This window comes from Bos mutus, chromosome 26, assembly GCF_027580195.1.
Source record: "Bos mutus isolate GX-2022 chromosome 26, NWIPB_WYAK_1.1, whole genome shotgun sequence".
In the NCBI taxonomy this organism is placed as follows: Eukaryota; Metazoa; Chordata; class Mammalia; order Artiodactyla; family Bovidae; genus Bos; species Bos mutus.
Window position 1 is genome coordinate 37,275,417 of NC_091642.1, and position 12,578 is coordinate 37,287,994.

At 39.4% G+C, this 12,578-nt stretch overlaps 1 protein-coding gene and 1 pseudogene across 1 annotated transcript in view; both read right to left on the bottom strand.

Annotated features, from left to right (window-relative positions):
- Window positions 1–4,616: 4,616 nt before the first annotated feature.
- LOC102266142 (small ribosomal subunit protein eS12-like) lies at window positions 4,617–5,091 on the bottom strand (annotated as a pseudogene).
- A 4,635-nt stretch (window positions 5,092–9,726) lies between these two features.
- KIF11 (kinesin family member 11) overlaps window positions 9,727–12,578 on the bottom strand; it is a 46,304-nt gene continuing 43,452 nt past the window's right edge. Inside the window, exon 22 of the mRNA XM_005890630.3 lies at window positions 9,727–11,177. Coding sequence (XP_005890692.2) covers window positions 11,046–11,177 — 132 coding nt within the window. The 3' untranslated portion in view covers window positions 9,727–11,045. The remainder of the gene's footprint in view (window positions 11,178–12,578) is intronic.

The following is a 12,578-nucleotide window of genomic DNA, read 5'->3' on the forward strand; positions in this document are numbered from 1 at the left end:
CATTTTAATTATCCAATATTTTATTTTAAATAAGTCAAAGATACTTTTTCATCCAAAGGATAGAAAACAGGCACAGTATTTATAGAAACTTCAAGAAAAGCTTATTAGTTTCATCAATTCATGGTGTATTCCCTTTGATAAAAAGAAAAATCAGAGTGATTTTAAAAGTTTAGCTTGATTTTGTTTTTGCTATTCATTTTTTCATTTTTTGATGGCACCACACAACACGTGAGATCTTAGCCCCCTTGCCAAGGATCAAACCCACATCTCCTAAATTGCAAAGCAGATTCTTAACCACTGGACCACCAGGGAAGTCCCTGTTCTTGATCTTCTGATTGGTGCTCTTGTAACTGGTAGTGTAGAAATCAAATTTATTTTGAGCATGGTGCTAACTGGTTAATTCTTCTAATTCTGAGTTATCCAACCATGTGATCTATAAATCAGTGAGAAATTAACAGCCATTTAAAATAATATTTTAAATAGAATATCTGTGAAATAGTTTTTATCAGTTTCTCTTCTTTCTCTTCCTCTTTAGGGGAAAAAGTACCAAGTGAAATGTGCTTCTGAAGCTTCTATTGAGCGAAAGCGCTTGCTCCTGCAGATAATTTACCACCCAAGGTACAGCAGCAAGGTTTTCAGTTTCCTTCAAATAAAAGCTTTTCAACATGGAGATTAGATTAAACTTAATAGGATCTAATTCTTATATGCTTAAGTGTTTTTTTAGATACACAGGGGGAAGTATCTTTGAAGGCATGGGAGGTTATCATAAAGACTGAGAAAGATTTGGCTGGTAAGGAGCCAGAAGAAATAATAAATAAGAAGAGTCAAATAGGAACAAAACAGGCACACATTTGAAAAGGGAATCTCTCTTGAAATCAGTCCCACTATTTATCTAACAAGTTAGAAGATGTTAACAGGAGACTATTGATTTTGCTCCCACCTAGGATGCAGAAAGTTGTAAAGACCATTGTTGTCGCTCTAACAAGAAAAAATCTAGACAAACACAATCATAACTTTTCTGCACCAGTCAGAGAGCTGAGGTCTCAGGCCAGCCAAGCACTTTGAGAAAAAAGGACTTCCTATTGAGAGACAGGGAAGAGTGATAGCTGACCTGGGAGAAGGAGACACCAGATATCATGCAAGCAAGTAAGAAGAATTCAGCTAAAACATTTAACAAATTGACAAAGGTTTAAGAAGGCAATGGCACCCCACTCCAGTACTCTTGCCTGGAAAATCTCAGGGATGGAGGAGCCCGGTATGCTGCAGTCCATGGGGTCGCTGAGGGTCGGGCACGACTGAGCGACTTCATTTTCACTTTTCACTTTCATGCACTGGAGAAGGAAATGGCAACCCACTCCAGTGTTCTTGCCTGGAGAATCCCAGGGACAGGGGAGCCTGTTGGGCTGTCGTCTATGGGGTCGCACAGTCGGACACGACTGAAGCGACTTAGCAGCAGTAGCAGCATGAAAGTACAGAACCCCTGGGAGCTGCAGACACAATGGAAATTTGCACCCACTACCAGGCTCTTCACAGACTTCACAGGTGCTCAAGAAAAACAGAAACCCAGGGAGGAAATCAGAAGAAGCCTCTATTTGTGATGCAGGCTTAGAAAAGGAAGCAGCCACTACTACAAAAACAGGCATGAAGCTCTGGCCAGAGACTTCTTCCTTAGAGACCAAAGCCACAGGGAGAAGGGCAGCCAAAGTTGTGGCTCCTAGGGATGCGTGTGAAGACTGCTGGGCATGGGTGCTAAGTCGCTTCAGTTGTGTCCCACTCTTTGCGACCCTTTGAACTGTAGTCTTCCAGGCTCTGCTCTCCATGGGATTCTCCAGGCAAGGATACTGGAGTGGGTTGCCATCCAGGGGATCTTCTGAATCCAGGAATTTACTGCTAGCTCCTGCATTGGCAGGCGGATTCTTTACCACTAGGGCCACATGGAAAGCCCACTATGATCAAGGTTTTAAAAAAAATTTACTCATAGAGGAAGGGCAGGAAACTCTCCTGCAAAGAACCTGCCAAAGTTCCCAGCAGAGTTTGGCTACCCCATAGAGGGACAGGATCACTGAGAAAGCCCAACTCCCCCAAGACCCAGGACACAGGGCCTGCTAGGACGAAGGCTGGACCTGGACAGCAGAAAACACTTCCCAACCCCCAGCTTCAGGCCAGCGAGACCCAAGAATGAAAAGAGAGTAGCACCTTCCCATGGCAGAAGTGCTCAGAAACCCTTCACCGGTTCAGGCACACAGGGAAGGCTGAAAGCTGAGGGTGGAGAAAGAACATTGAGAAAAGCTCTCTAGCAACCTAGCTCCCACCCTAATCCAACCACTGAAAACCAAAGTTAAAGAGAAAACTTTGAAGGCAGCCAGAGAAAGAAGACATTAAATGCAGAAGAACAAAGATAAGAATTGCACATTAGGCTTCTTAATAGAAACTGTGCAAACCAGAGGACAATGCAGTGACATTTTTAATGTGCTGAAAGAAAATAACTGCCAACCCAGAATCACACATGATGAAATATCTTCCCAAAATGAAAACAAAGAATATTTTAGAAAACAAAAGTGACAGAATTTATTACCAGCAGTCCTGTACTGTAAGAAATATTAAAGGAAGCTCTTCAACAAGAGTGTATTAGAGCATATTAGGTATCATACATAAAGACAGATCTACAAAAATAAAGATCTCTGGAAATGGTTAAAATGAAAGTAGACATTCTTTCTCTTATTTTTAATCTCTCCAAAGACAATTATCTTTCAAGATGAAATACAGTAACAATGGATTGTGGTTTTATTGCAAATATAAGAGTAAAATGAAAAACACAGAAAAGATGAGAGAGAATAATTAGAAGTGTGCTGTTGTTAGGTTCTGAAGCTATATATGATTCAGTATAATTTTTTTTGAGGGCAGACTATGATTAGTTCTATATATATATGTATAGTAAGCCTTTGGAAAAAACGAAAGTTTTAATGGAGATAAAATGGACTCATAAAAACATTATTTCTAAAGGAGGTAGAAAAAAAAAGAAAAAAAAACATAATTATTAAAGAAATGCAAATCAAAACTACAGTAAAGTATCACCTCACACTGATCAGAATGGCCATCATCAAAAAGTCTACAAACATTAAGAAAGAGAAAGCTGGAGTTATAAGTCAACTATACAATTTTTAAATTAATCTTTTAAAAAGGAAATAAAGCTAGAGTATCTACATTAATATAGAATAAGGAATGGGCTTCCTTGATGGCTCAGATAGTAAAGAATCTGTCTGCAATTCCAGAGACCTGGGTTCGATCCCTGTGTCAGGAAGATTCCCTGGAGAAGGGAATGACTGCCCACCCCACTGGGCTTTCCAGGTGGCGATGCAGGAGACATAACAGACGTGGGAAGAGCCTCTGGAGGAAGCCATGGTAACCCACTCCAATATTCTTGCCTGGAGAATCCCATGGGCAGAGGAGCCATGGGCTACAGTCCATAGGGTCACAGAGTCAGACATGACTGAAGGGACTAACTCTTTCACTTTAAGGAACGTCACCAAGAATAAAAAGGGACAATACTGATAAAGGTGTTGATTCATCAAGAAGTATACAATTCTAAATATATATGTACTTCACAGCGCAAGTGGCTCAGCTGGTAAAGAATCCACCTGCAGTGTGGGAGACCTGGGTTCGATCCCTGGGTTGGGAATATCCCCTGGAGAAGGGAAAGGCTTCTCACTTCAGTATTCTGGCCTGGAGAGTTCCGGGGTCGCAAAGAGTCACACACAACTGAGCAACTTTCACTTTCATAGCACAAGTCCTAGAAGTAGAAAGAAAGAACTGAAAGGAGAAATTTTAAAATTTACAGTTAGAGAGTTCAACATTTTTTTTTTGTGGGGGAGAGGGGGTGGGGGCTGCACTAAGTGCTTCCGGAATCTTAGTTCCCTGAGCAGGTATCAGATCTAGGCCCTTGGCAGTGAAAGCACAGAATCTTAACCACTGGACCACCAGAGAATTTCTGAGACTTTAACATTTTAATTAACAGAACAACTACACAGAAGATTAGTGATGTTATAGGAGACCTGCAATTCTATCAAATCAACTTGGCCCTACTGACATTACAGAAAAAATTTATCCAATGATAGAATATATTCAAATTTAATATTTAATATTTTCCTTAGACTTTACTTATCAAAGTCTAATATTAGAATCTTTACTACCTCCCCAATAATCAAAGAATCTTTGACTGTTTTAATTCCTCCTAACTTTCTTCCATCTTTTGTGTTATTCTTGAGGGTTTTAATTCCATATATATTTTAGACTCATAAAACACTGTTACTGTTTTACAGTGATAATTTACCTTTCTGATGCATTTATATTTTTTACTGTTCTTTATTCTTTCCTACATCTCTGAGAGGCCATTTGATACCATTTTGTTTTTGCCTAAAGAACGCCCTTTAGTGTTTCCTTTAGTGCCAGATTGGTGATGACAAAAATAAATTTTCATTTCTTAGACACATATAATGCCTTTAATGCACCATCATTCCTAAAAAATATTTTTACTGTGGTGGCAATCACAGTTATTTTTTTTCAGCAGTTTAATTATCTCTGTTTTTTTTTTTTAGACAAGAAATCAGTTTTTTATTTCATCATTTCTTGCATTTGAAGTACTCCTCGATGACATCCTTGGCCTGAGATTCTTTGCCGTAGTCCTTAACCACCACACAGCTGCATCCAACCACTTTAGGAGGTTTTCCCTCTCTCAGTTTTACAGAGGCCTACCCATTCCCCTAGTTTCTTGTTGTCATCAACCTTAATCAGGTTGATTTGATGTTCAGCACAAAGGGCCTCCACGAACTTGACATACATAGGCTCATTACAGTTGGATGCAAACACACACAGATGGGCTTGGCGCTTGTCTAAAGCGTTCGCAGCTTCGCGAATTCCACGTGCTAAGCCATCGTGGATGAGGACGGTCTTCAGCACCTCTTGCAGAGCAGTATGAACGTCCATTACACTTCCAGCAGCAATGCCTTCCTCGGCCATGGCGGTGGGTTACGGGTGGAGCCGAATCTTGAATGCACCCGAGCCTCCGCCTCCGCGCGGCTCCGCGGCGGCAGGGAAAGACATCTCTATTGTTTTTACTTCCTTATTTCATTTATCCTTTTAGCAGTTTGCCTGGAGTGTACCTAGGTGTGATTTTGCATTTGTCCTGTTCAGGATTATAAAGCTTCAGTCCCATTCTCTCTTCTTCCTTGTGAGGCCCTAATTATATACATGTTTAATTTCTTCACCATGTCCTGTTTCTTTTGTGTTTCTTATACTTTCGTCTTGCTATGCTTCAGTGTAATGATTTTCTTCCAACCTAATCATCCACTTTTTTTAAAGTATGTATTTATGTGGCTGCACTGGGTCTTAGCTGCAACATGCTGCTGCTGCTGCTAAGTCGCTCAAGTCGTGTCTGACTCTGTGCGACCCCATAGACAGCAGCCCACCAGGCTCTGCCGTCCCTGGGATTCTCCAGGCAGGAACACTGGAGTGGGTTGTCATTGCCTTCTCCAACATATTGGATCTAATTCCCTGACCAGGGATCAAACCCAGACCACTTGCACGGGGAGCACTAAGTCCCAACCATTGGACCATCAGGGAAGTCCCTATCATCTACTTTTAAAAACTCTCTTAACGAGGTCTGTTCAGCAATTAAACCCATTCCCTGTGTTCATAATTTATTATATTTTTTCAGTTCTAGAATTTCTATCGATTCTTTGTAAAATAATTTTCATCCAAAATATTTCATTGTCTATAAATTCTTTAAATGTTTTAAAATTATCTTGTTTGGCAACTCCATTAGCTTTAATTTCTGTAACTTATTTCTGTTGTCTTTCCTGTTGATGTCCAGTCTCTTTGTATATTGGGCTTCCCTGATAGCTCGGTAGATAAAGAATCTGCCTGCAATGCAAGAGACCCTGGTTTAATTCCTGGGTCAGGAGGATCCCCTGGAGAAGGGCTATGCTACCCACTCCAGTATTCTTGGGCTTTCCTTACAGCTCAGCTGGTAAAGAATCCACCTGCAATGCAGGAGACCTGGGTTCGATACCTGGGTATTCTGGCCTGGAGAATTCCATGGGCTGTACAGACTCGCAAAGAGTCAGACACGACTGACTTTCACTTTTACTCTGTGTATACTGGATTATTTTTTGAAAGTGAAAGTGCTAGTCGCTCAGTCATGGCCAACTCCTTCAGTCATGTCCAACTCTTTGTAACCCCATGGACTGTAGCCCGCTAGGCTCCTCTGTCCATGGAATTCTCCAAGTGAGAACACTGGAGTGGGTTGCCATTCCCTTTTCCAGGGGATCTTCCCGACTCAGGGATCAAACCTGGGTCTCCTGCATTGCAGGCAGATTCTTTACCGTTTGAGCCACCAGGGAAGCCCAGTTACTTTTAAAGGAGGGTAAATAGCTGTGTTTTATGGGCACACAATGTATACAACATATGTTTAAATTGTCATGTTTCTTTAAGAACATTTTACTATCTGCTAATCAGTTCTACCTACAATATTAATGCCTTTATGATTCAAGTACTTCTTCTTTAATAGATGATAGGACTCATTTTATATTTTGAGTGGCTTTTATTCTTAGGTCAAAATCACATAAAATGAATAATTGTGAGAATTATTGTGGTGATTTTACAATGTATACAAATATCAAATTGTACAATTAAACTAATATGTGCCAATTATACCTCAAAATTTTTAGTTAAAAAAAATAATTCCATGGCATTCAGTATATTCAGTGTTGTACGACCACCACATCTGCCTGGTTCCAACACATTTCCAACATCATAAAAGTCCACATTTGTTAAGCAATCACTCCCTTTCTCCCAACTCAAAACAACCTTGGCATCTGCCAATCTGCTTCTATGAATTTACCTATCCCGGATATTTCATACAAATGTAAACATACAACATATGAATTTTTGCATCTGACTTCTTTCACTTAGCATTTTTTTCAAGGTTTATCCACACAGTAGCAGGTATCAGCACTTCATTATTTTTATGGCTAAGTAATAATCCATTATGTTATTTTATCCATTTTATGTTGTATTGTTTATAGCATTTATAGTGCTAACATGAACATCTGTGTACAGATGTGTGTGGATAAATTTTTTCTTTTCTCTTGGAGAGCTATCTAGGAGTAGATTTGCTGGGTGAAATGGTAATTCTACGTTTATCTTGTTTAGGAACCACCAAGCTCTTTTTAAACAGTGGCTGACGTTTTTCATTCCCACAAGCAGTATATGAGGGTTTCCACTCACTGTCTTCACCAGCACTTGTTATTTTTTGTTTTGGGCCGCACTGTCAGGCAGGATCTTGGGTTCCCCAACCAGGGATCAAACCTGGGGCCCCCTGCGGTGAAAGTGCAGAGTCTTAGCCACTGGACCAACAGGGAGGTTATTTTTGTTTTGTTTTTGTTATTTTGTTTTTACTACAGCTATTCTTGTGGATGTGAAGTGATATCTAACTGTGGTTTTAATTTGCATTTTCCTGAAGACTACTCTTGCTGCTTTCAAGATTCTGTTTGCAGTTTTAACAGTTCAGTTATAATGTGTCTTGTGGATCTGAGTTTATACTGTTTGGACTTGTTGAGCATCTTGGATATGCAGCTTTGAGTGTTTTAGCAAATCTAAGTTTTCAGCCATTATTTCTTCAAGTATTCTTTCTGCTCCTTTCTCTATCCTTCTGGTACTTCCTTTTTGCAAATGTTGTCTCATTATGCTCTACAGGTCTCTTAGATTCTATTTGTCCTTCATTCTTTTTCCCTCCTGATTCTCCAACTGGACAATTTCAATTGCCTTAGCTTCAAGTTCACTGGCTTTCAATTGCCTGTTCATTTATACTATTGGAAGCCTCTAGTGATTTTTTTTCACTTGTTACTTTTCAGCTCCAGATTTGTATGGTTCCTTTTTACAATTTCTTCACTGATATTTTCTATTTGTGGAGACAACTTACTGGATTCCTTTAGCTCTGTGAGCATATTTGAGACAGTTGATTGAAAGTCCAAAGTTTATGCTCCCTCAGCAAGTTTGTTATTTTCTTCTGCGAATGAGCCATACTTTGCAAAATTCCCAGTTTTTTGTTGAAAACTGAACAGTTGAATATTATGTTAAGTTTGGCAATCAGATTCTTCATGCCTCGTGGTTTGTTTTTGTTCCTTGCTGTGGGCTGTAGCAGTTTAGTGACTTTTCTCAACTTTTTTTGTAAAGTCTCACTTGACTTTTCTTTGAAGACTTTTTTGCTTGTATTCAGCTAGTATTGACAGATTTCCTTGAATGCCGGTGGCAAAAATATAAGACAAGAATTAAAAGAAAACAAAAGGGGAAAAAACCTCCTCCTAGTCTTTGTAGAGTGGCTATATTGGAGCACTCTTTTAGTGCTTAGCTACATCATTTTTAAATCTGCTTAGCCTTCACTTCCTACTTGTGCTGAGCTGAGTTCAGCCAGCAGTGAACATTTAGGTCTTCTCAGGTCTTCTCTAAGGATGCAACTTGCCCTAAACATAGATGGCTTTCTCAGTTCCTTAGTATACAATGTTGTTTTTGAGTAGCCTGATTTCCCTAGGAAATCCTCTCCCATTATTTCCTCTCAGGCTTTGGGCACACCTTTATTTACCTCAACTGTAATCTTTTGCCAAACGTGGCAGCAGGTTATTTGCTTACAATATTTTCGAGAAATGCCTTCCATTTTTCAACCTGAGTTCAGCGTTAGCTGAAACAAAGGAAAGTCCCTTGCTTCAGTCCTTCACGTTGGCCTAAACAGGTTTCAACAACTTTTTGAGATTAAAACTTGCCTCAGCTTCTTTGGGACCAGGGAACAGGTCCCTCTCTGAGAACCCTGGGCTTCTGCCTGTCTTCAAGACTACCACAGTGCTGGGAAGGGGGATGGAGCAAGGGCAAGTAGAACACCAAAAGGCTTTCCTAATTCTTAGGTTACTTTGCTCCTGATGCGACATTTGCTTGGTTCTATAAAATTCTGTTTTTCCAAGTTATGACAAAATTATTTCTGAATGTTTTCATCTCTGAGGAGGAATGATGGGCCCCTGAAGCTACCTACTCTATTTTTGCTGAGGGTTACCTTTTGAGTGCTTCACAATGTATATTAAAATGTACCAAGTTAATTTAAGGCTCTAGAAGTTAAAATTCTCCTGATTTATTTTGGCTTCTGTAGGCTGTTCAGCCAGCTGCATTAGCATTCCTGCTGCTGCTGCTGCTGCTAAGTCGCTTCAGTCGTGTCCGACTCTGTGCGACCCCATAGACGGCAGCCCACCAGGCTCCCCCGTCCCTGGGATTCTCCAGGCAAGAACACTGGAGCGGGTTGCCATTTCCTTCTCCAATGCATGAAAGTGAAAAGTGAAAGTGAAGTCGCTCAGTCGTGTCCAACCCTCAGTGACCCCATGGACTGCAGCCCACCAGGCTCCTCCGTCCATGGGATTTTCCAGGCAAGAGTGCTGGAGTGGATAAGCTTAAAACAGTTTGGGAATGAGATGGCTTAAAGCTGGACTCCAGGCCCTGTGAGGGCCAATCTGTTTCTCATTCATCTCACACTAAGGTGTAGCCCCGTGGGGTGCAACGGAAAGCTGGGATGTTTACCAAGGCCTTTCTTCCTTGCTGGTACCTGTGCAGAAGTCTATTTTAGGAATTTTAATACAACTTGCTTAACTCTGTAAACATACCCACTGCAAAATAAGAAATAATGAGACAAGGAAGTTAATGTAGAGATCAAATTTATTACCAAGGGTAGCTTATGTTTATTAGATATTATTCATAGCTTGTATTGACATCTGATTTTGCAGAGAAATTATATGATCATTTTTATTAAGATAATTAATACTCTGCAAGGCAAATTGAGTTCCTTGAAGTAGCACATTTTCTAATTCTCCAACAGGGCTTGGTTTTACTTAGTTATCAAAATCAAACTCTGAATTTCTACACTTAACTTGACGTGGGCACAAATTTATTCTTTGCATATATTCTAAGTGCTCTGGTTCTTCATGCTGAAACATCCCAACTTCCAGAAATTTGGCTGGTAGATCAAAAAAATATCAGGGACCTTCAATGAAGGGTTAAGATTTCAGTAGAGAAAAATATATACACACATATTTTATTATATACAAAGAACAACAAAAAGTTTCACCAAGTAAACAAAAGAATATAAATTACACTCATAATCAATAGCTTCAAAAAGCCCTTAAATCAGTGTGACCTTTTGCACAAGACATAGGCCTCAAAATGGGGTCACACAGCCATTAATCAGAACTCAGGGTTTTCCTCCCATAATAGCAATCTATATTCTGGAGAGAATGGCTTTTTGTGAACTGTGTAGGGGCTGATATGTTAGGCCTCATAAAGGAATGAAATGCTTTTTCACATGTAGGGGTAAACAAAAATATTGACGGGATATTTCCAGGGTTATGTTTACTGTTGACAGTGATTTTAGAGATAACCACAGAAAAGTGTCAAAGATTTCTAGATAAAACTCTGGCTATCTCCTAATAATAATGGATAGATACCATTTTCTAGCTCTACAAATGGTTTGGTGACAAATAGAAAGGGAGAAAGTGAGCTGAGAAAGCAGAATAAAAAAGTCTAGGGAAGGAGGTAAGGAAAAATAAACATAATTCAATCATAGTAAGAAAAGAAAGGATATGGCCTTCCTAAGACCAAGTGCTGGTGATATTTACCCATATAAGTTCAAGCCTAAAAGAACACTGCAGCGTCTATCTATCTGCTATTTAGTAATATACAAGAAAACACTTTTCATTTGTTCTGAAAGAGCTATTTTATATCAAAAGCTAGAAATACATATTTACTCCATGCAAATCCCAAATGAAATCTAACTTAACACAGAGGGAACTACAGCAATGACAGAAAAATAAGTAGACAGTAAATTCAACTACATTTACAGTATTGCCTTGATATTTTCTACTCATTTTTAATCTACACACAAGGCTCAAGTTCTGGGGTTACAGGTTTTATTTTTCATTTTCCTTAAAAAGTAAAATTACCAATCCTCAAGTTAACTAAAAATTGTTCTGGGCTCGTAGAGGTAACCTGCTCTTCGTAACAGATTGCTCTATGATTTCTTCTACTTTAGACTTCTCCAATGGATTAGTGCCTCTGTTTTCTTTGTCTTTTCCATGTGATTTTTTATGCTGTGGATTTAAGGGAGAAAATTAAGTCAATATAAAGTAACATGTGACACATATTAATCATATTCTATTTTCAAAATTCTCTGGGTTATAGGGAAGAAATTAGGTGTGGAAAACTTTAGAAATACTCAGCACAAATTGGAGCCAACACTTTGCCTGGAAAGTAGAAATGAATGCCTTCTTATTTTATCACCAAGTGGGGGGTGTGTTTGAGAAAGAAATTTAATTTTATGTATGGTTTTCCAAAAAAATAATTACAGATTTTACTGTAGGGCCACGGTTATCAACATGGAGACTTTTGCCTCTAGGGACATTTGCTTATGTCTGAAGACATTTTTGGTTGTTAAAGCTAGAGGGGCACTACTGGCTTTCGGTGGATAGAAGCCAGGGAAGCTGCTAATGAATACCACATAATACACAGGGCAGGTCACCACAACAAAGAATTAGCCAGCCAGCTCAAAATGTCAATAGTGCTGCTGCTAGCAATCTTGCTCTAGGGAAACAAAGATGGGCTATTGTACAAAAATGGCAATTCAGGGACTTCCCTGGCAGTCCAGGGGTTAGGACTCTGTGCTTTCACTGCCAGGGCCAGGGTTCAATCCCTGGTCAGGGAGCTAAGATCCATGGGCTGCAAGATGCAGTGCCCCCCACCCCAAAAAAAGAGGTAATTCTATTTTAAGCATAGATCTATAGGCTATCTCAAGATACTTTTTATTTAACCTATATTTTATCTTTTAAAAAACTTATTTCGTGTTTCTCATTTGGGAATACTTCATTGGAATCCTTGTACTTGCCCTTAGAGAGCTTTAGGTAACTGATGACTTTTCTTATAGACCCACTCATCAATTCTTAGACAAACTGTAAAGCAGCTTTAGAGTTTCTAACCTAGAAAACTTCCCAAAATCAGATAGATATCAGAGAAAAAAATAATTTCTGGACTTTAGCTAAAGGTCTAAAATCCAGTCCCAAGTCATTTCTGGTACCGTAGGAACTTCCTTGCCATAACTGAACCACTAAGCCTGGCCTTCAGAACATCATATGCTGTAATAATGAAAGAATTTTCAAATAGGGATTAAGCAGTCACTTAAGTCCTCTTAACTTTCCCTCTTTTCTTAATTTTATAAGATAGAAGAGAGGGTTGAAAAATAGAAATGTATCTAGCGTTTTCTAATAGTAAAGAATAAAGCAAAAGGTAGGAAGATTTGGAGGATAAAATTGCCTTGATGCAGAGAGAGAGGAATTTAATGGAATCTGAGCTAGAATAGGAAATTCTTACTTCACAGACTCTGTTGAGGCTTATGCCTTTAAATGAGAGGAAAAGATTAGACAGTTTAGAGTATCATACTCGCAAAAGGGGTGAAAAGGGGGAAGGAGAGGGCACAGGATGTAAATGCTCAAGATCAA